The following is a 22,071-nucleotide window of genomic DNA, read 5'->3' on the forward strand; positions in this document are numbered from 1 at the left end:
CCATAGAGCCACCTTACAACTAGAGGACTCTGGTGCCACAGCTGAGAGAGGGAATTACAGCACTCTGGATGCCCCAAGATCTGAAATAAAAAGTCAAGCCATATGATTCAGAAGAATGAATTGTTGAAAAGACCTGAGCATCTCTTCTCCCATTCAGAGTTGATGTTAGGTTCAGTTTACGTTAAGTAACCAATCTATTTCCTCAATGACAGATCCACCCTACCAAGAGATGGCATAAGAACTAGCCAGAGCCTTATAAATCTAATTATCTGAAAATGATCTCTGACTTGGCTACATATTGTACAAATCATGCCCTTATTTTCATTAGAAGAATCAAAATGTGATTTTAAAACAAAAATACATTCTTTTGGTGTTCTCCACTTATGCTCCTTGCCAAAATACAAACTGTCTTTAAATTTTGTTTTCATCTACACAGCAAATAAGAAAGCATAAGGGACAACTGCAGTGAAAAGACAGCCTCCTAATGAACCAGGTTGAGATGAGATGATAAAATAAATGAAAAGCAGTCAGAGTACTGGATAGATGTCAGGCCAAGAAAGTCAGGTGGACAGCATCTGCAGTAAGAATTAAAACTTAGGAAACCTTTGATAGGAGGTTCAGACATAGGTAGAATCAAAGAATAAAATACAAGGAAAGCAGAGGGACCAGAGAGCCTTGCAATTATTTGATCCCTAAAAACTAGAACAGAGCAAAGGCATTCTACATTCACTGGGGAAGAAAGAATTTGGAAGACCCGAGGAAAACCTTGAATTCATCATTCACTTTGCATTATGAGAACAGAGACCAGCTTTGCACTATAGAAATGGCTTTGATGCATATCTCTCTCTCTCCCCCCCCACCCCCACTCCTCACTGCTGTTCAGTGTGAGCTCAGACCTAAACTGCTGTTACTAGGTAACCAGTCCATGTCTGAGTTCAAAAGAAGAGCTTTAAAAAAAAAAAAAAGAAGAAGAAGAAGAAGGGTAAAAACGCAATTTGACAGAAATCAAGGGAAATGAGAAATTTTTTAAATATCAAATAGGAAATGTTTCAAATAAAGAGAAGATCACGAACAGTAATTGCCTTCAAAGCGAGGGGTCATGTATCTTAGGGGATGATTTAAATTCAGAAAAAGTGAAGGATTAGCTATCAGAAACATCAAAAATAATCAGTTTTATTACTTATTAAAAAAAGAAATGCACACAAAGTGTTACTTAAGGTGATATGAATATAAAAATATACAAGATTCCAATTTTTTTTAAAAAAATACACTGTTTTTAGGAAAGAACTAGTCCAGAGGAGAGGAAAACAGAAAGCAGGTAAAATGAAAATACTTGGAAGAGATAAAGAGGATTTAAAAACTAAAAAAAAAAAGTAAACAAGCCAGACTTGATTCACAAAAATGTGCATCTCTTTAAAAAAAAATAAGATTTGATTTCATTTATTGAGCATAAACAATGCACAACTTGTTGTTATTTAAGTTTAGATAAAAAGCTTTGTATCACTGTGTCAAACTGACACAGATTAGCTGTGGTGGCTCTCAAGAGAATGAGGCCAGGGTGAGAAGTGGTGGTAGGCAGATGCCTTTTAACATTCTGTGACCTACAAACTGGCTTTTCTAACACACTTTCTAAGAAGCAATAACTTTTAAACACACACACACACACACACACACACACACACACCAATAGAAACTTTGAGAGGGTTTTTGTCTACAGGTTTCTGTTGTTTTTCCTTGTGATATTACTCAACCAAGTATTCCCTGTTCTCCATCCTTCACACACAGGCCTTGTAGTCTCAACATCCTTCTGATGCCACCTCCTTCCTGGGTCCTCTGGATCCCCTATCTGCATTCCCTCATTCCACCCGCCTTGAGATTTCTATCTTGCTTGCTACACAGTTAGCTATTTATTTGTCTCTCACAATAAGCAGCCAACTTAATGAGGCCTTATTCCTCTTCAAATTTTCCTAACAGCTTGCAGAACACCTTTCTATGGAAGTGCTAGGAAAATCAGATTTCTGAGACTAGGCTAAGGGCAGTTGTTGTACTCTGGCCACAGGTGTATCACCCCTGTCTAGGGCAGGGCTGAGTGTGCACATAGGACAAAAATGTCCTTAGAGGCCTGGGAGGTAGCCTGCCTTCTCTTGCCTCTCCCTTCCTGCCTTCTCCTGTCTTTGCCTTGTTTGACCAGAAGCACCCCAACCACTGGGCCAGTGTTATCAGTGCTAGTTACTGATACTAAAACAGAAAGAAAATCGAGCAACCCTACTTACTCTAAATCACCCAAGACTATTTAAAATATATAATAGAGTTGATCTCCATGTCCATGGGTTCTGCATCTGAATTCAACCAATTGTGGATCCAAAAAAAAAAAAAATGGTGTTGCTGAAGATAAGAAGTTGCTTTAAAATGACTCAAATTCTAACGATTTAGTATATTTTTATATTACAGCATTATCATCATCATCTTACTTTTTCTCCTTTGTCCCCAACTGTTCCAGTGATGCCTCTCAAACCTTGTGCTCCCTGGAAATGTAAAAGAGAATAATGGATTAGTTAAGGCATATGTTTTTTTTAAGCTTGCCACAGAAAATGATCCAGAAGGATGTTATCGTAACCAATGGTGGTGCCTCAGCTCCTCTTTGACACTGGCTATGCCTTGGCTATACTTTGGAAATAATGAAAAAAAAAATATCATTTCCATAAATGTTACTCATTTTGACATGAAAAAGGTGTAACCATTTTATTTTCATATAGTACAAAAGTAACATAAATTCTGATTTAACAAAATTTTAAATTGAAGTATGCTGATGCCCAATTACCTTGCATATTACTGCAGTAATCTGCCAAAGCACAAGGGACTAACTTTTTATTAAAAAAAAAACATGATTATGAGCAACTAATAATGTTCTAATTAAAATGATTACATGCTGGAATGAGCTACATTGATCCAATGCATTATTTAGCTACTGCATATTCAGAGTATACAAAATTTTCTCATTATATCATGTAATGGTGCTTTAGAAAACAAAAGATATGTCAACCTCTTGTGTTCAGTATTTGCTTTCAGATTACCTGGACCTGGAGTCTATTAAATGAATGTATGTAATTATATATAGAATCTTTTTTGTTTAAAAAGGTGCTTGAATATACAATGGGAACTCTTTCTTATTCTGAAAACATGATTATCTCTCAAAGCTGGACTGGTGATAAAATAGAGAACATCATGTTAAGATAAAGTTATTGATCCAAATACTAAGTATAAAATATTTCAAGAGTCATTTTTAAAATATTTGCATAGCCAGGCTGGGGTTGTGGCTCAGTGGAGTGGCACAGAGCAGTTGCCTAGCATGTGTGAGGCACTGGGTTCAATCCTCAGCACCACATAAAAATAAATAAATAAAATAAAGGTATCATGTCCATCTACAACTAAAAAAAAAATTAAAAAGATATTTGTATAGCCTAGTCAAATATTTTTTAAAAAATACTTTACTGGAGGTCCTTGAGCTCCAACTTCTCCCAGTTCTCCCTGGTCGCCTTCTTCACCCTAAAAAACAACGGAGAAAAGCACAATAAATATGTCTAGGAAATGAACACAGAAATTTGTGCTAATCTAGTGAGAACATTTTATATTCATTTGGCACCTATACTATGCTTTCTTAAATTACTTTATAGTAATTTAAGTATGATTCATATCAACTATAGAATATTCAGAAAATCCAGAGAAGTATACAAATAAAGTCACCCAAATCACACCATCCAACTATAAATACTAGCAACATTTTAGATGCTGTACTTTCAAAGTTTTTCTAAAGGGAGGGAAGGAGGGGAGAAGGGAAAGAAAATGTGTGTGTTCATGTTTGAGAGAGAGAAAGAGTTGGGGGTGTTAATGGGAATATGTAGTAATATTGTATAAGCATTTCCATAAGCTGTAAGATATTTTAATCATGGCTTACATTTTAGCTTTTCTTATTACCACTTTTATACCATACACAATTTGGGGGGGATTTAAATCAGTCTTTTCTTTCATGGTTCATACCTTTGATTTCACTCATAGAAAAGTCTTTTCCACCCCCAAATTAAATAAATATTCATCTGTACTTTTTTTTTTTTTAGTAACTCTTCTATAGTTTAATTTCTGGCACAGAATATAAAGGTCACTAATTCCAATATCATTTATTAAAAAGTCGATCCTCTCCACAAGAATTGGAAATTTATCTTTAACATGTATAAATCATTAGGCTCTAGGTTTCCTATTCTATCTCACTGATCTGCTTATCATGTTGCCAACATGAAAACATTTTAATTATTGTAATACATTTTGTAATGCATTTTCATCTCAGGGAGAATTCCCTTGCCTTTTTAGAGTTACTCTTATTTTTCAGATTTTCTTAAATGTTTGCCCATCTAGAGCAATGTTAACATCACTGGACAGATATTCCCAAAAATTCTACTGGTTTTCTATCAGGATTACATTAAATCTTTCTCTCTCAGAAGTTAGTGTATCTCTCTATTTAGTCAAATGTTTTTTCTTTTTATCTTCACGAATAAAGTTTTACTCTTTTCTTCAAATTAAGCTTCCATATGAAAGTATTTGGACTATCTGGTTGCTATTGCCAATGAGACCATCTTCCATCATATTTTCTAACTAATTATTATTTTGTCATCTTGTTATTATAAGCTCTGATATACTTTAATATGTTAGAAGATTCAAAAAGAGATCTGATTCCTCTTACAGAAATATTATTTTATAGAAAAAAATTACTTTCCCTCTGAGGAGGGTTTATTTTTTTAATCCATATATAGTCCTACATTTTCTGTGGTAATAGATATCTTAAATTGTGAAATTAGTGATGAGAAAAATTATTTATAACATCATGTACATAATATCAGACTTAAGTCCATTACTATTATTTCTTTATTACATATTTCAATTCACTCATTTTCTTGCTCCATCATCTATATCTTACATTTAAAGATTTTTCACAAAAAAATAAGGCTATAACAAAATATTTAACAGCAGTATTAATATAGAACATTTAGGCACATTTGTCAAAGAGCTACATTATGCCTAAATAATTTAACTTGATTTTTAATGCATTATAAAGGTCTTACACCTTAGTTTCAGTCTTATAATTATATTCAGATTGTATTCCATTAGAACATATGATTGACAGTGGAAAGAAGCAGTCCAATTCAAAAGCTAGTGAATTAAGTAGTCCATGAAGTGAATAATCATCACATGTGCATAATTAAATGCTACTTGTTTTTCCCTACAAATTTATAAAGCCAGCTGCAAAACGCAACAATTATTAATAGGTCCTCTGTATTTTTTCCTTAATATGATATAAATCATTTCCCATAGATTCTCCATAAACCTTAAGCAATATGTTTGCATTAAATATTTTACCTTTGAATGAAAAGCACATACCTTATCCATAACGACAAATTTAAAATGAAAATTTTTTAAATTTGTTGTCATTTATTACTTATTTATTATCATTTATTATCATTTTACTAAGAGATTTTTGAATGACTGATGATCTGCTGCATGATCTTGCCAGTACCATATCTTAATTAGTGAAGTTTCACTATTCATTCCTATATTCATAAACAATTTTAAAAGTCTTCATTAACTAACTTGCATAAAAAATTCAAGGCAAAATTGTGAATCTGAATGCAAACTTCAGGCCTCCAGAATCTCTATCATTCCAGGTCATCTGTTAGAAATCTCTTTCAGAGCTCATTCTTCAACAAGCTATTGTCATGTCATTTTCTTACATAACTTTTTAAAGACATCACTTATAGTTTAAAATGACATAAAAATGTGGAATAAATGAAAAGAATTTTTAATAACACTCAATGAAAATTTTTGGCAATTACTTAACACAGCAAAAAGCGTGCAAGTTTTCCACCGAAGCCCAAACCAGATTTGAGAGTCCAAATAACTAACTTGTACAGTTACCAAAAATACTAGTTTCACTGGAAGAGTGGAGATCAACAGCTTCATCCCCAAATTCATGGGTTAAGGGAGTGAAATTTCCCCAAAAGAATGGGTCACCGAAAGGAGAAAAAGAGATGCAGAGCATCAAAAATAACAGAAGTCTGCTATATTTGCTTCAATACACATATTACTTCACGAATATGTTTTGGTGTAATTTTAATATTCTTGCATAACTATTTTGGTGACTAATATCATATATCTACGTCACACTTAGTTTAGTCACTCCCCTGTGATTAGACATGTTTTTCATTTCTGTGTTCCCAGCACTTAGAATAGACCCTGGCACATGGCAGGTACTTAATAAATATTTATTAAACGTTAAAAATCACAAATTTTGAGATTCAGTGAAGAAATGGGCATGCAGAGACACTTCCAAAGTACTCATTTTTTTTCTATTTTACTCCAATTTGACATCAGGAAGCTAGCTATTATATTTTAGAGAAATAAAATGCCTTCACAGCCTAAGTATAAAAAAAAAAAAGGCATTTAAAATAAAAGTCTGAACTACCATAGGGTACATAAAATTGGCATGTTTATTCTGATTATGTGAGGTTATTCAATAGACTGATTTTGGCTAAGGAGTTCAAGGATATTAATGCTTAAAGACATTAGTAAATTGCCTCTCTATCTCTTTACTTCCAAAATAAAAAAAGACTAATCTCTTGCCTCTACCCAGTAAAGGTGTAGAATTGTCAACAACAATGAAAAGCCTTCCAGATCTGCATTAAGAATAGCTTGACTTGACTTTGTAAAATATAAAATGTACCAAGACAAAAGTTCCATTGTGCATAAAATAAAATTCTTAGATCATTAAAAGACGACTAACATTAGTAGATTAAAAAAATGCAAATAGGTCACCTTGCTTTAAATTTCAGTCTTGGTTTTTCTGCAGGGCACAGCTGCCCTGGTGCAAGTTGTGCTATAGATTCCATGTTTGCATCCAGATAATAACAGAAGTTACCACTAACTTCCAGTTTACTCAAAATCTATGTCATATTGAAATGAAATCAGAGATAAACAGAAAAATTATTTCAGAACTTCAGATGAGAAGTTAAAAGCCAGTTACCAAATTCTCTGTTTGCTAAGCTCAACAACACATTGCATAAAATTTTATGAATATCAAAAATTTGTCTTATGTGGTAGAACAACTAGTTGAATGTTCAACTATCATAAGCATCAAGGAAAAAAGCTAAATGTGACTGATTTGAAAAGGAAAGGAAAGGAAATAAAAAATAGCTGCACTGGAAAAAAATTAAAATGTCCAGTGCCTTCTTTGTTTTTTATAATTAGACAACTTATTATGCTTAGTTGGAATATTAATGTACCTACAGAGAATATTTCAAACATCATTTGAAATAGAAAGACAAAATACAACATATGCTGTATTATTCCTTATAGTTGGTTAAAATAAAAACTACCCGGCTGGGGTTGTGGCTCAGTGGTAGAATGCTTGCCTTGTTTGTACAAGGCCCTGAGTTTGATCCTCAGCACCATATTAAAAACAAATAAATAAAATAAAGGTATTGTGTCCAACTACAATTAAAAAATGAATATTTTTTTTAAAAAATGGCCACTACCTCCTAATCACAATTTACTCACTAAATACTCATTTGTCTTACCTTATGTCCTTGTCTTCCTGGTTCACCAATTTCTCCTTTAGCACCTTTATGGCCCTAGCAAATGCAAAAATAAAAAATAGATAATATCATATATTTTTAAATATATATAAAAATTATATAAAATATATAAATTATATATGTGCATATATAATTTATTGGGCTTGGCAAAAGTGTCAGAGGGTTCATAAAATGATTCTGCTTCCCAAAGTCCTTGTCAAGGTACTACTAAGAAAAAGGTTATGTCACAAAGAAAATTACTGCCTTAAATTACCTAAATAGTACTATGTGTATTACATGACTACTGCATATAATATATATCAGTTTTATTTACTAGGAAAATATTGTTCTAGAATTTAAAAATGCCACATTATCCAGTTTAACACCAAGATTTATTGATACCTGCCTGCTGTTTCAGAAATCTGGGTTCCCCACTTCTCCTGGAGTGGTTTAGAGCACTGAGGCTTTTTCTATACCAGACTGAACTTTTCAGAAAAAGCAGCCCTTATCCAGCTCACCTGGCTATGCCCTGCTTCTGTGGCTGCTGGAAACCCTTCTGCCTCCATACCCACCTGCTTCCTGGAGTGGGGAAGGGCGGGCATAAGAAGGGCACTTCTCTGCCTCTTCCTATACACTATTGTAGGTGCAAAAGGAAGGCATGGAAGGGCAGTAAGCAAAGGCTCCCTAGCATGAAGACAATCCCTGACTCTCTTGTCAAGTCACTGTTCTAAGCTTATGTACATTGTGGGCAGTAACATGAGGCAAACTATGAGACAACATCCCCAAATTAAGTCTGTCAGGACTTTGACTTCTCTCCAGTCTTTCTGTAAAATAAGACACCAACCCAGGCCCAACTCCACAGTTGAGGGAAACCACCAAAAATCAATAAGAAAAACTTTGGCGAAAATCAGTACCTTGGAGCCTTCCAGATCACAGTAAAGCCCCAAGGAATTTCTCAAATTTTCTGGAATTTCTCATAATCTCTTTAGACTCAGAGACTGGAGAGAGAAAGCCATTTATCCCCAGCAGTTGGCATTTATTTACTTGTTTTTATGCACTATTTCAAAGTAATTATGATGGCAGAGAAAAACACTTTCAGGAAAGTCTTTTTCCTACTTATTTTGCACAGTTTTCCCAATTTACCAGTTTGTTTGTTTGTTTGTTTTTTAAGCAAAACAGTCTCAAATAATTATGTGCACTGTCTTCTCCCCTCATTCTCACCCCTGTCTTCCTCTGTTGGAGGCAAACTTCTGGCCCTTGATTTGGCGTTCAAGCCTCCCTCAATCTCCTGTATTTTACTGGCATTTGTGCTCTAAACTTCAGGGGTATCTATATTAAGCACCTATGTCTTGGGGGGCCCCCAGCTAGAATTCCAGGTTTAATAAGCCCACAAACTGAGGCACAGAGTAAGCCAACACAGACTAGACTGCTCCATCTGAACGGGATCTTCACACCAGGAAGGATAGTGCTTTAAGTGAAGGTTCCATTTTTTTTTCCTGTGGATAATAATCTAGGAAATAATATAAGGAAATTATTCTCTTACCCTCATGCCTGGTAGGCCTGGATATCCAGAGCGACCTGGTGGACAGGAATTTGGACACTACAAGAAAGCAATAAAGACACCATGAACCAGAGCCCACTTTGAGAAAGAGCCAAATTTTTAAAGGATTCCAGCTATTAAACACTAATGCAATTATAGTCATTAAATAAATTCAAATATCCCTTTCCTCCTTTTTATTGGATTTTTAAACCAATATTTCTAACTTCTAGAAAAGTATAGAGAATATAACAAGTACCTTCCCATGCATTCACCCATTTATTCATGCATTTAATAAATGTTAATATTTTTCCATATTCATTTCAGATTTACTATATTAAAGAAGTGCAATGTTTAAAAACAATGAATTTTGCCATTACCTGATCATTTTCCTCCCTCTCTACTGAACTAGCCATATCCTAAAGTTCATACCCCCACCAATTGGCCCAAATTGTGCTTAGTACAGCTTACCATTATCATTTCATTATTTATCTACATGTAAAATATCTCCTAATATTGAGGTATTCTAGTGAAAAGCATGCCTTAGGTATAAAGCAAAAATATTATAGAAAAAATAGATACTTCTGTAATGAAAAACTGTTATAGTCTGAGTATATATAAGCTACCAGTCCACTAATGCTACAGATTTTCTGCCATCTGAGCAAAAGTAAAACATAGAAGCACAGTATGTTCCAGAAAGATCATTTCAAAGACAACTCATCTGGAGACTACAAAACTACATTTTGTTCAACGGAAAACATCTTACCAGTGGATCTCCATCATGAAAGCCAATTGTTCCCTAAAGTAAATAAAATATTAAAGTTAATAATATAACTAAATAATTAATTCAAACACAGTAATAATAGAAAGTTCATTAGGTAAAGATATAATTAAATATATATGTTTCATAATATACAAGGCACAAATAGCAGTATATAATATGCTAATATTCTAAAAACTTGACTCATGGGCATATTCCCTTTGAAGACTCCTAATTTGCAGTAGATCATTTTTTTCCAGGGGATTAAAAAGAGGTGAAATGAGAAGCAGAATAGGGGGTAAAAAAAAGAATCTATAACATATAAATTTAAAATTTGTATTACCTCCTACTTAAACTCCTCTTTTGTAAATTTGTTACTGTGAAAAATTTGTAACAAGTACATTTGAAAATTCTTCTTTTATATGTCAAATTTTTGAGCATTTGAAAAATCAGTGTCAAAGGTTTTCACATGTAAAGAGTAAGAATTGCTTTGTGAAACTACCTTTTAAATTATTGTGATCCTTCTACTTTTCTGGCCTTAAAAAGAACCACACTCTAAATGGATGAAAAAAACGGTAGCCATTTTGGGAGTATTAGAATCTAATGGCTCAATTAATAGGCACTTCCATTTCTGATTCTTAGATTTTTACAGTCCTAACCCTCAGAAGCAAAGGAAATTCATGTTGCAAACAACTTACACTGGGTCCTGGGGGGCCTGGGGGGCCAGGTGGTCCTCTTTTCCCAGGGTCACCCTAAGTCATTTGAAAAATCATGACATGGTGATTATACATGTGTCAAAACACAGTACACAAAACCAGCGAGGCATGAGAGAATGGCATTACTAGAAACCCCTACAGAGCTCAGTCATGCATAGACCTGCCACCAAATCCAATTAGTTCTACAAAACCAGAATAATAAAGGAGTTCTAGTCTCACCAAGTTATAAAACAAAGCAAAGGGAGACACAGAGAAAAAAATAAAATCCATTTTTCTGTGTAGGATGATCACTTTATCTACTCTGAAAACAAATTAGAACCCCTATGTATTTTTCTAGTTGATTTACAGAAGAGCCAAAACAACTAATACTGCTAGTGCTGACCAGCTAATCAGAGCAAAGAAAGCTCGCATCCAGCCTGAAGCTATGAAGCGCAAGGTTAATCTCAGCAGTGTCTGACTCTTGCTGCTGCTGTTTTTCTGGCCTATCATTTTGTCTGTCATTGCACTCTTGCAATACACAGAAAGCAAAAATGGCTAACTAAGCTGTTCAGATGAAAATGGGTTCCAATTACTCTCAATAGCCATACTCTTGGCATGTTTTCCTTCTTAATGTCCTACCATAAAAAATCAAAAGCATATTATAATTATTTTAAATGTATAATCATATTCATTCATTTCTTTAGTAAATAAATTTGCAAACAATAAACACACAGAGAAAAGCAGGAAAGGTATATAATACATGGTCCCTTTCCTCAATGAGTTTACAATTACCTACCTTCTCATAACATCAATACTTCAACACTTTTGAAATGCTTCATGAATATCCACGTGAAGCACTTTTTATCAGCAATTTTTGCTCTATGAAGTTCAGCACCTTAATGTTTCAAGTTAAATTTTCATTATAATACAATGATCCTAACAAATATACCTAGTAATAACCCAGTCTATTTTTTAATTTAATATGGAAAGTCTAATATAATAGCCACTGGACCCAAACCCTAGCTGAGAGTCTATAAAATGGGGGTGACACTCCATTATATGACAATCAATTAGGAAGTTGGGAAGAAAAGCTTAGCTGAAAAATTCAGGGAAAAAATTAAAATCACTCTGCAAAAATAAAGCAGCATTATTACTCCTAGTTCTCATCAATACTATGAACTGGAATAAAATTTATCTGCCACTTTTGAATTAGCAGGAGGGAGTAGTGTACTGTTAGGATAATTTGCCTCGCTAGTAACACCTTCTATTAAATCAGCAAATGTCTATCAAAATGCACTGTGGTACTCACAATAGGTCCTACACGGCCAAGTTCTCCAGGAAGTCCTGCTGTCCCAGGAGGACCCTGAATTTGAGAAATCAAAGTGACAAATCAAAGTGACAAGGTAATTTATGGATATTTTATAATCTATTACAAATGGTATTAAATATAATAAATAACAGGCCTAGAATTAGCTTTAATGTCCAATGTGGCAATAACTCATTTGGCCAAAATTTAATTATAATGGAACAGAAATTTCCTAAATTAGTAAATATTTTGTCTAGCAGAATAGGGGTATTATCATTAGTAGGCACGTTAGATGATGTAACTAAAACTCTGTAATCCCCAATGGTTAGTATTAGTCAAAAATTAAGGTCAGGATTTGGGAAATAGGCCATTTTTATAGACTACATAAAAGTCAATGATAAATGATACATACAGGGGGTCCAGGAATGCCACGACCCTAAAAGAGTAAAATAAAAATATTTATTGCAAGTGGTTTATACTTAGTATAAACATAGACACAAACACAACTTGATTCAAACCCATAAATTCTAATACTAAATAAATATATGATGCTCATTCTAAAGAAAACACTGGATAATGAAAAGCAAACATGGCTCTGCTTCTAAAGGAAGCAGGAGCTTGTTTCAGCTCCTCAAACATTCCTCCAATATCCACGCTATCCAGCCTTATTTTTCTAATCTTTTTTAAAAAGAAAATCAAAGTAAAGAAGCCATTGAAGCTTGCCCTCAGGAGAACATGCCATCACTCACAAACTGGCACATCACAACCAGTCTAAAGATTTAATTCACTTGTAGTGTTGTACAAGAAACCTACATTAAAAACAATATACTTTCACGATATATAATATATGATGTTTAGAAGTTGCCCATCAAGCATTCAGCACAGAGAGGCTGGTGGGGAAAGGTTAAGAACACACCTCCATTTTGATAGGTAGGGCGATATTTCTAGAAAGTAAACTGGTGTCACTCCTGAAGCAACCTATAATGGGATTCTAATGTAATAGACCAAATTTGACTTTAAAGCTAGTTATTCTATGGCCCTATCCTTTATGTTTTGAATCTCTTCATCAGCACCAGACTACATATAATCATGGATTGAAACCACTTCTGATTTATCTTAACCAGCCCCAATTCTAGCACAGAGCCATATATATATTCCTGTTCCCTCTCTTTTCTTTTTAATTTCAATGTTTCCCCTTAGGATTTCTCATTATTCTTTTTGTTCCTATATTGGCTTGAGTAGTTTTTATTTTCAGCTGTCTGTGATACCATACTTATGTTATATTTTTACTCCAGATTTGCTTTTCTAAAATATTGATATATAAAGCATCCCATGTAATCAATGCACATCCTTTGATAGTGATATTAATATTTCTAATCAGTTAGGTGGACAAACAGGTAAGAACTTCGTATGGCAGTATGTTTTAATAATGCGTGGGATTTTCTAATGCTTTCCTTGAAAAATTATTCTCATCTGAACATTTCAATATATAGATCAATTTGTGAAATAGCTGTTATGCTTCATGATAACAAATTAATCAATAAATTATTTCATCAGAGACTTAGATGTTTGACAAATTTCACTAAATATAAGATGTTGAGATCTGAGTTGAAAAATGCTGTGGAGCATGCTATTCATGTCTGAAAATAGCCTTTTAATGAACAAGTTGATAGATGCTGAAATATGGCAAAGAAAAGAGTATAAATGGTGGGGAGGGGGACACAGATTAATGGCAAGAGCAAAGGGCAACATAGAAAGAAAAAATAGCCTAAGAACCTCTTAAACATACGAATAGCACAAATCTGAGGGATTGTGCAGTGTAGGAAAAGACTAGCCATGGAGTCAGGCAGGCAATAATGACTCATTAGTTGGTATTTCATTGGAGATAAAACCAGTTGTAAAGAAAGTGATGTGATAAATGGTCTTAACACTGAATTTGCTCATGTTATGCAAAAGAATGTTTTCTATCAACGCAGTAGAGAGGGAGTTGTCTTCTGAGAAATACCACCTGCGAATAGACATATGTATTTTGTTCTGTATATTCAAATGCCTCTGAACAGTTTCTATTCACAGTAGGAATACTTACCATACCAGATAAGTTATAAAGCTCTTTATCATGTGTATTATATAGGAAACTGCATTTTAAGAAAATTCTAGTAACAGGATTTTACCTAAAGATAGGAAATTTTCAATTCTGTGGCTTTGCAGATACTTACTGGAAATCCACGAGATCCAGGTACTCCAGGTTCTCCCTAAAAATAAAATAGCTTCATTGTACTTAGGTTTTTGAAGCATGATTATGTAAATATGTAAGCTGCATACATACTGAAATCATAAAAATACTGCATCTTAGTATTTCTAAACACAGTTTTAATTGAAAAAGTATTTCAGCTATGTCCTAGCTTAATTCATTAGTTGACTTGCAAACACTACAATAAAATTATACTTCAGCATTTGAGTAATATCATCAGTCGGTACCAGGTGCCTAACTTACTTTTTGTCCCCTTGGACCAACAGAGCCAGGGGATCCATCAGGTCCTGTTAAACCCTGACAAAGCAAGATAGTGAAATTAGAACTATCATAACATTCACAGGTAAACAAGTTGGTAGAAAATTTCACTTTATTTGTTAGTTATCTGCAGCATGTTTACATACGTAAATACACATTTATAAAGTAATACCTTCTATATTCTTATACAAAGGTGACACCACATGAGCTCTGCCTGCTACTTATTTACTATTGATAAATTATATCATATTCCTAACTTTCTGCTAACTACATCATTTGTCAGAGGGTTCAATAACGTAATGCCTTTTGTCTTTGCTTTGAGAAAATGCAATATAATAATTATGGTGTTCTAACAACTAAGTCTGATGGGTCTGGCTTTACCATTAACCAAGGTTTATGTATCTCCTTCATTTATAAAATAAATAATATTATGTGTCTCTTTAACTAAAGTACAACAATGTCTGGAAAGTTAAAATTATTCCTCAATAGGAATTAAACATAAATGATCTCATTATTGCCTGTAATTCCTTAAATTCCTCTAGCCATCTCTAGCAAGTGGCAATTGCTTATTAAAGAACATTAACTTTTAAAGTCAAATGTTTGAAAGAATATCTTATCACATTGTCTTTCTTAGTAAATATGGCTATAATTAAATATATAAGTTCATATATCCATTTGCTATATATAATTTAAGCCTAGTATTATAAAACACATTTATAACTATCATATTTAATACTACAATGGTATTAAATAATCCTCTAAACATACTTATTGTCTCCACTAATATTTTTTAAATATGTATTTTTTTTAGTTGTAGGTGGACACAATGCCTTTATTTTATTTTTATGTGGTGCTGAGGATCAAACCCAGTGCCTCACACATGCCAGGCGAGCGCTCTACCACTGAGCCCAGCCACAGCCCCACTAATACTTATTTTATCATCCTCAAATAAAATATATGAAAGCATAAAACTACACATACGTCTGAATTTCCTTACTTAGTGCAGATGCACTGTTATTTTTTAAAATTTTTCTTTGCTCTATGACACTTTCTGACATCACTTACAATGCAAACTTGAAATCATACCCTCCTAAAGATAAATATCTATATATGTGCATATATACATGCATACATAAATGCCTTAAAAATTCTTTCTATTATCAAGATTTTGAAAAGACTCAAATAATATTCAGGGAAAGATCTCTTAAAAATATGAAAGCTCTACTTAAAAATGGATTGTCAAAATTCATATTTAGTTTGTCATAGTCTGCTTAGGCATTTAAAAAATGCTTTCATGTAATTCATATAGAAACCAGTTCCTGGACTATCATTTTGATATTTCTCTACATCAATATCTGTAACAACTCCTGAGAGTGAGTCAAAGAAATTTGTTTTAAAAAATGTTAATTACTTAGAAACTTACCAAGGAAGAAAACTATTAAACACACAGGAAAGAATTTTTGACAGACTGTCTTAGATGGTTACTTGCCCTAGCCTAATTACAACACTGTAATCTGGAAATAAGCCCCAGTATAATTAGAAGCTGAGCATTGATGGTAATGGAATGTTTGCTTTTATATCTCAACAAAGAAACCACACATACAGAACACTGTCTGGAAGCACTCACAGCACATAAAATGTAGAAACCTTGTGGCATACTTAACTAATAGATCCTCCAACACCCACTTAATGTATATACCCTCCAAGACCAATCCTAGTCGATTTTCATATAAACTAGGCTTCTTCAATCTGTGACCCGAATAACTGATAAGATTTAGGACATTAATTACTATATATGGTAGAATTTCAGCTGCAATATATAAAGCAGAACCCAGTCGATGGCTGAATAACCTAAAGACTATTTATAGGTCACTTCATATCTAAAATATCCTCCATAGGATATGGTAAATTATGTCCATCATTGGGAAGTTCTTTGAATTAAATTGAAAGTGGATCTGGTGTCAGATGTTACAGTGAGGTCTATTATGAAATAACTATGTAGAAAACCATAAACTCCACAAGGACAAGAACTACATGTGCATTACAGTTATAGTACATTGCCCCTGGCATCAAACACACTCAATACCTGATGACTGAGAAATATTAATGTAAGTTAGACTTTTAAGTAGGATATTACATTTTTCCTTCCACATAATCTTTATTTTTAGCTTAAATCTTGACTCTGCTACGTAGTAGCTATGTAAACCTGGGCAAGTTGTTTAACTCTATCATGTTTTAAATGCTGTTCCTCATTCAGATAGGGTCCTACAAACAAACTAACAAAGAATCTAGTTATTAATCACAGCACTGTACTTCTGAGTCTCCTCATGTTTCTTCGATGTCTGATTATTTGCACCAACACTGACCTTTCAGGATAATTTCTTAACTCACTATCCGACTCATAGACATCTGTCAGGGATAAAACTTGTACATTCAGAGGATAATAGCATGGTTTAGCTATAATATCTATATAATTCTTATTCCTCTTCTATTTGTCTCATGTGGATCCTATAGGAAAGATAATAAGATATTATTACAGACCTCTGAGCATGTCACAACAAAGAGCACTTTTAAGAATATTTTTATTGAATTAGGCACAGTGATGCATGCCTGTAGTACCAGCAATTCAGGAGGCTGAGGTAGGAGGATCATAAGTTTGAGGCCAGCCTCAGCAACTTAGTAAAAAAAAAAGGGGGCTGAAGGTGTAGCTCAATGGTAAAGTCCTCCTGGGTTCAATTCCCAGTAACCAAAAAATAAATTAATTAGTAAGTAACTGAAAAACAAAAAACTTTCTTTAAAAAAAGGATAGCTCTATTGATATAATTGATGATAATAACATAGTTGTCCTTTGGAAACAAGGTTATGACCGAACTCTGATGTCTCTAATTTTATTAATTCATAGGTAAAAAGAAGAATCAACTTAAACTAAAAAGAAAGAGAAGAGATTTGAAATATGTGTCTACAACACACACACACTTTTCAAAATCCAATTTGCAATAAAATTTTCTAGATCTTATTTCAAAGAAATTACAGAGGGAAATATCACCAGTAGTGGAGAGAAATGCCTTCATAAGGGTGTTTATGCAAACAAAGTTCTATATGAGATAATTAATGCCGATGCTGTGTTCTGAAATTTAATGCTTCTATTTGTCAGAGAATACCAGTTCTTTGTGATGGTTTCCTTCCACATTCCAACAGCTCATCTGCTAAGACTCAAGGGGTTCCTCCACAAGCATAGCTTCTGTGACGCTTTTATATTTTCTGCCAAAAATCCACTCAACATAGTAAATAAACTTTGAACTGTATTGCTTTAAGATTCTTCCAACATTCAACTAACCAGTTTCTTAATGTTAGCAAAAATAAGATTTGCAATGAACCAAAGAACAGAAGACAAAGAGATTGGAGGATTAAGGTCTTTAGGTTCACTTCCAAGAAAGGACTTGTGATGATTTCCTACTTGTTTGATTCCCCGATGGCTAAATACAAGCAGACAGTAAGCTCTGATCTACTTCCTTTCAAGTGTCCATTCCCAATTTAGACTAAAATACTTTTTTACATGTCAAATCAACCAAAGAGTAGACTAAGAAAACTTTCCAATTCTAAAAGTCCCATGTGACTTCAATTCAATAGTTACAAGATATGAAACATACCAAAAAATCATAAAATATCAATTGCAAATGGTTTTTAATAGCCATTAAATTATCCATATCATTCTTGTGTGGCAATTTGCATACTAGAAAGTCAGTATCACTTTTTCTCTTTTTCTCTCCAGTTATTCATCTGCTAAGAACCTCATTTATATCTGCATGAAGCAGACCTAGAGAGTCTCGCCAAAATAATCAAGATGTACAGATTCTTTTGCTTTCTCAGGCACTAAGTAAATAACCCTGGGTCCTATAGAAAACCACTTGTCCTCATAATAATTTTTTTCATTATCTGTGGAAAGTAACATTAAGCCAGTCTACTTTCTGCATTATTATAAGGCTAAAGAAAATAATATTTGTGATAGTGCTTGAAGAAAAAGCTCTAAACAAATGCACAGTCTAGTTTATTTTTCCCTTAGATCTAAGAATGCCTAAAATACAGGCACATGTATGGGTTTTATCCTTTTCTTTTCCTTTCCTCTCTTTCTCTTAGCTTTTGACTTCCTCCTCTGTCCCAAGAGACTGACTCAATGGCCTCATCAGTTTCTCCCTGAAATACCCTCCAAGGTCAAATCTCAAATATTTAAGAAGTCTCAGCCCTCTGCAACTTTTAATATTTGAAGCATAGTTTGTTTTGTACTGATGGTACTGCAAATATAGACAAAGAAAAATACTTGCAATTATGTTGACAATATACTTCTATAAATTTCAAAGCACTTTCATTTGTCAAAAATTTATGTTCACATGGGGAAATTATAAAACAAAAAGCAAGGATTGTCTTTATGACATTATGATATGAGATAAAGAATTTGTTGAGCAAGTTACAAAAGCACTACTAAAACAGAGGGGCAGCTAAATCTAGCCTCCTGCCAAAATTATACTGCAAATTAATAATAAGACTTCAGATAACTGGTTTATGCTTCAACTATTCAAACAATTTTTTTAAATTTAATTGGAAATTTTGTTTTCATCCAAAAGGTCAGGTGAAGTTTCAAAGGAATATAGAAATAAGCACAGCTCATATTAGACTACTAGTTCATCTAGTGGCCTTGTATCCATCAGGCATTTTTATTATGATATGGCAATTTCAAGTAATGTGGTTTCAAAGAGCTTGGACAGCCAGAAAGTTATATAATTTCAGTTTGTATATACAAATATCAGTCTATGGGCACCTCAGGTACTACCATTTTACATACCGGGAAAATTCAAACCAGGGCCTTTGAAATGTAAAACAAAGCCTAACTCCTGAAGCATTAAATGACACAAAAAAGTACCCGCATTGTGGTAATCCTGACAGAGACAGCATGTCTTAACAACAGGTAAAATCCAGCTATTTTTTTTTTCTCTCTCTGAAAATAAAGGATCTGTCTTAAACTCTAGTCAAAAATTCTTGGAAATTATAATTGTAGGTTTTGGAATGCCTTTTTATTTAGAAAGGCTTTGGAAAACTGGGGAGGGGTGCCATTGTATGTTCTCTGACAACAGATGCCATTTCTTCCTTCATTTTGTATTCCAGGAACAAAATCAGAACTAGTCTGTAGAGGGACCTCATTAAGTATTAGAATGCATGGAGAGAGGAGAAACTGAGAATCCCGATGTCATTTAACTCTGAAGAAATATTATTTACCATTTATCTCAGCATCTGAGCTTCCTTCCTATAGGGGGAGAAGTTAGGGTACATTGGAGAGAAGTTGCTGGTTCCCAATCTTCAACTAACCCTAGCCAACTCATTTCTGTCAGTAATGCTAACCACTGCAGCCGCCCCTGCCCCCGAAAAAAGGGAAATCAGAAAAACCAGTTTTGAACTTCCTATTTGTTAAGTGTTGACCATTTCTCTGCCTTTGCCCCACTCCCACACTTCTTTTTCTATTTCTTTGGATTAAAAGTGCTCTGCCCCTTTGCCTGTCTGCAGGCATTTTTTTCCTCAATTAATTCAGGGAGTACCAGAAAAAGGGCAAGACTAGCTGTTGTGACCCTTAGCCATCATCACCACCATCACTGGGACCCTTTCCTCCCTGTGCCCACAGAGGGGTTGAGATCAAGGGGTGAACAAGGAGTTGACTGGTAGAATCAGAAACCCACTGTTTTCTGGAAGAAGGAAATGCACTGAATTGCCTTCATCTGAGTTCCCTTCCTGGGAGCCAAGAGGTAGGGAGCTCCAACTTCTCAAGCCCCTTTGGGGGGAAATAACAGCTCCGCAGGTCAGGAGTTATGATCAAGACTAAACTCAGGATCACACATCCCACACCGGGGGCTGGGTGCACTCCCCATCACTCTTGCCCATTCAGCCTACTTACATCAGCTCCAGGTGTGCCAGGCTTTCCCGGAGCTCCTGGCTTTCCTGGTTCTCCAGGAGGACCCTGTGCAGGGAGAAGGTGAGACAGAGAAAATGATGCAAAGCTGAGACTCTTTGGACACGTGTGGCTGCAAAACACACCTAAAGGAAGGAATTGGGGCATTGTTGCACCAATCAACTTACCGGTGGGCCTGGGGGACCCTTAGGACCTCGATCACCCTGGAGGCACAGAAGAAAAGATCAGTTCATGAATAGAAGCCTAGGTCGGCTCCGGGACAATCTCAAGTGAGCTAACCACAGACACAAAGGCAGGGTAAGGGCCAAAAGGTGGAGGTTCATGGACAATGGGAAAAGACACGTCTAACATTGTTTCTCCAAAAGTCCTCAAGCTCTAAGATCCAACCCTCAGATCTCATTTCTGTCCAGTCCCAACTTTACGCAGGTGACAGTAAGGGGAGAGAACGCGGAAGAAAGTGAGGAAAAGAGCAGGCTAGGGGAAAAGAAGGTGCCTGCAGTCAGCAACTTACATCTATGCCATCGATGCCTGGAACTCCAGGGGGCCCGGGAGGCCCAGGAGGCCCCTGCTCACCTGGTGGACCTCTCTAGAGAAAACAGCACACAGGGGTTAGTGAAACTTTTGGGCAACAATGAGCAAGTGTCCTAACACCCCCTTATCCATTGAATAAAAATACCAACTCCCTTATGGAGACCAGTTTTTTGAAACCCAATATAATAAATGCATTTCAAACTTCCAACCAGGTTTGGTTCTGCCATATTCTGAACAAAAGAGTCCGCCCTCAACATGGGAACTGGCTTCACTTGACCTCACCTTCCTGGAGTGCATTAAAAAGAAGGGCATTTGTAGCCGGGCACAGTGGCGCACACCTGTAATTCCAGTGGCTTGGGAGGCCAAGGCAGGAGGATTGTGAGCTCAAAGCCAACCTCAGCAAGTGAGGCACTAAGCAACTCAGCACGACCCTATCTCTAAATAAAATATTTTTAAAAAGGGGGCTGGAGATATGACTCAGTGGTTAAGCCCCTCTGAGTTCAATTCCTGGTACCAAAATAACAGGGGGAAAAGGTTTGTGAAGAAGGGAGGGTATAATGCCTATTTTTCCCAAAAGGAATTCAAAAATGAAAATGGGAATCACGTGATACTTCAATTTAATCATTAATTGCAGGTCAGTGTTTTGACCAGAATGGAACAGACAAGAATGGAAACATTCCCCTTAACAGTAAGATTTTGTAAATCTTTCTTTGCCAGTAGAAGCTGGGGAAATATTCTGCAGGAAAAGATTTGGGAGGAGTAGGGCAGGAGAGCTTTAACCTTCAGGCCCTAGCCTCACTGCAGTTCTACCTGTAGTGACATTCCTTTGCATGAGGTCTTTGCAGCTTGCTTCAAAACTATGCCAAATTTCAGACCAACCCTAGGGTGTAACTCCTTTTATGGCTTGCAAACAGCTAGGCTTTGATGATGCTAGAGGGAATGCTGGCTCCTGAAACAGTATGAACACTTTGCTTAGGGAATGTGGGATCCCCCACAGCCCCCTCCCTCCCCCACTTCTGAATTTAAAACGATTGAGAGGGAGAGAGAAGAAAGCTTCTTTCATCAAGGAAAACTTTTTCTAAACTCCAATAGCCAGACAGGTTACAATGGGGTCTTTGTAAGTGAAACCTCAAACCTAGCTGGGTTTAACACCCCCTC

At 35.1% G+C, this 22,071-nt stretch overlaps 1 protein-coding gene across 1 annotated transcript in view; it reads right to left on the reverse strand.

Moving 5' to 3' along the window:
• Positions 1–22,071, reverse strand: part of Col9a1 (collagen type IX alpha 1 chain) — an 84,056-nt gene that overhangs the window by 40,314 nt on the left and 21,671 nt on the right. Inside the window, exons 8-20 of the mRNA XM_046443053.2 lie at positions 20,894–20,968; positions 20,550–20,585; positions 20,368–20,430; positions 14,412–14,465; positions 14,134–14,169; positions 12,330–12,353; positions 11,921–11,974; positions 10,615–10,668; positions 9,923–9,955; positions 9,163–9,219; positions 7,623–7,676; positions 3,493–3,546; positions 2,472–2,525 (exon numbers count right to left, since the gene is read on the reverse strand). Of these exons, the coding sequence (XP_046299009.1) occupies positions 2,472–2,525; positions 3,493–3,546; positions 7,623–7,676; positions 9,163–9,219; positions 9,923–9,955; positions 10,615–10,668; positions 11,921–11,974; positions 12,330–12,353; positions 14,134–14,169; positions 14,412–14,465; positions 20,368–20,430; positions 20,550–20,585; positions 20,894–20,968 (648 nt within the window). The remainder of the gene's footprint in view (positions 1–2,471; positions 2,526–3,492; positions 3,547–7,622; positions 7,677–9,162; positions 9,220–9,922; positions 9,956–10,614; positions 10,669–11,920; positions 11,975–12,329; positions 12,354–14,133; positions 14,170–14,411; positions 14,466–20,367; positions 20,431–20,549; positions 20,586–20,893; positions 20,969–22,071) is intronic.

This window comes from Marmota monax, unplaced genomic scaffold (genome assembly GCF_021218885.2).
Source record: "Marmota monax isolate L192 unplaced genomic scaffold, Marmota_monax_Labrador192_F-V1.1 WCK01_AAM20220418_F8-fsc00091, whole genome shotgun sequence".
In the NCBI taxonomy this organism is placed as follows: domain Eukaryota; kingdom Metazoa; phylum Chordata; class Mammalia; order Rodentia; family Sciuridae; genus Marmota; species Marmota monax.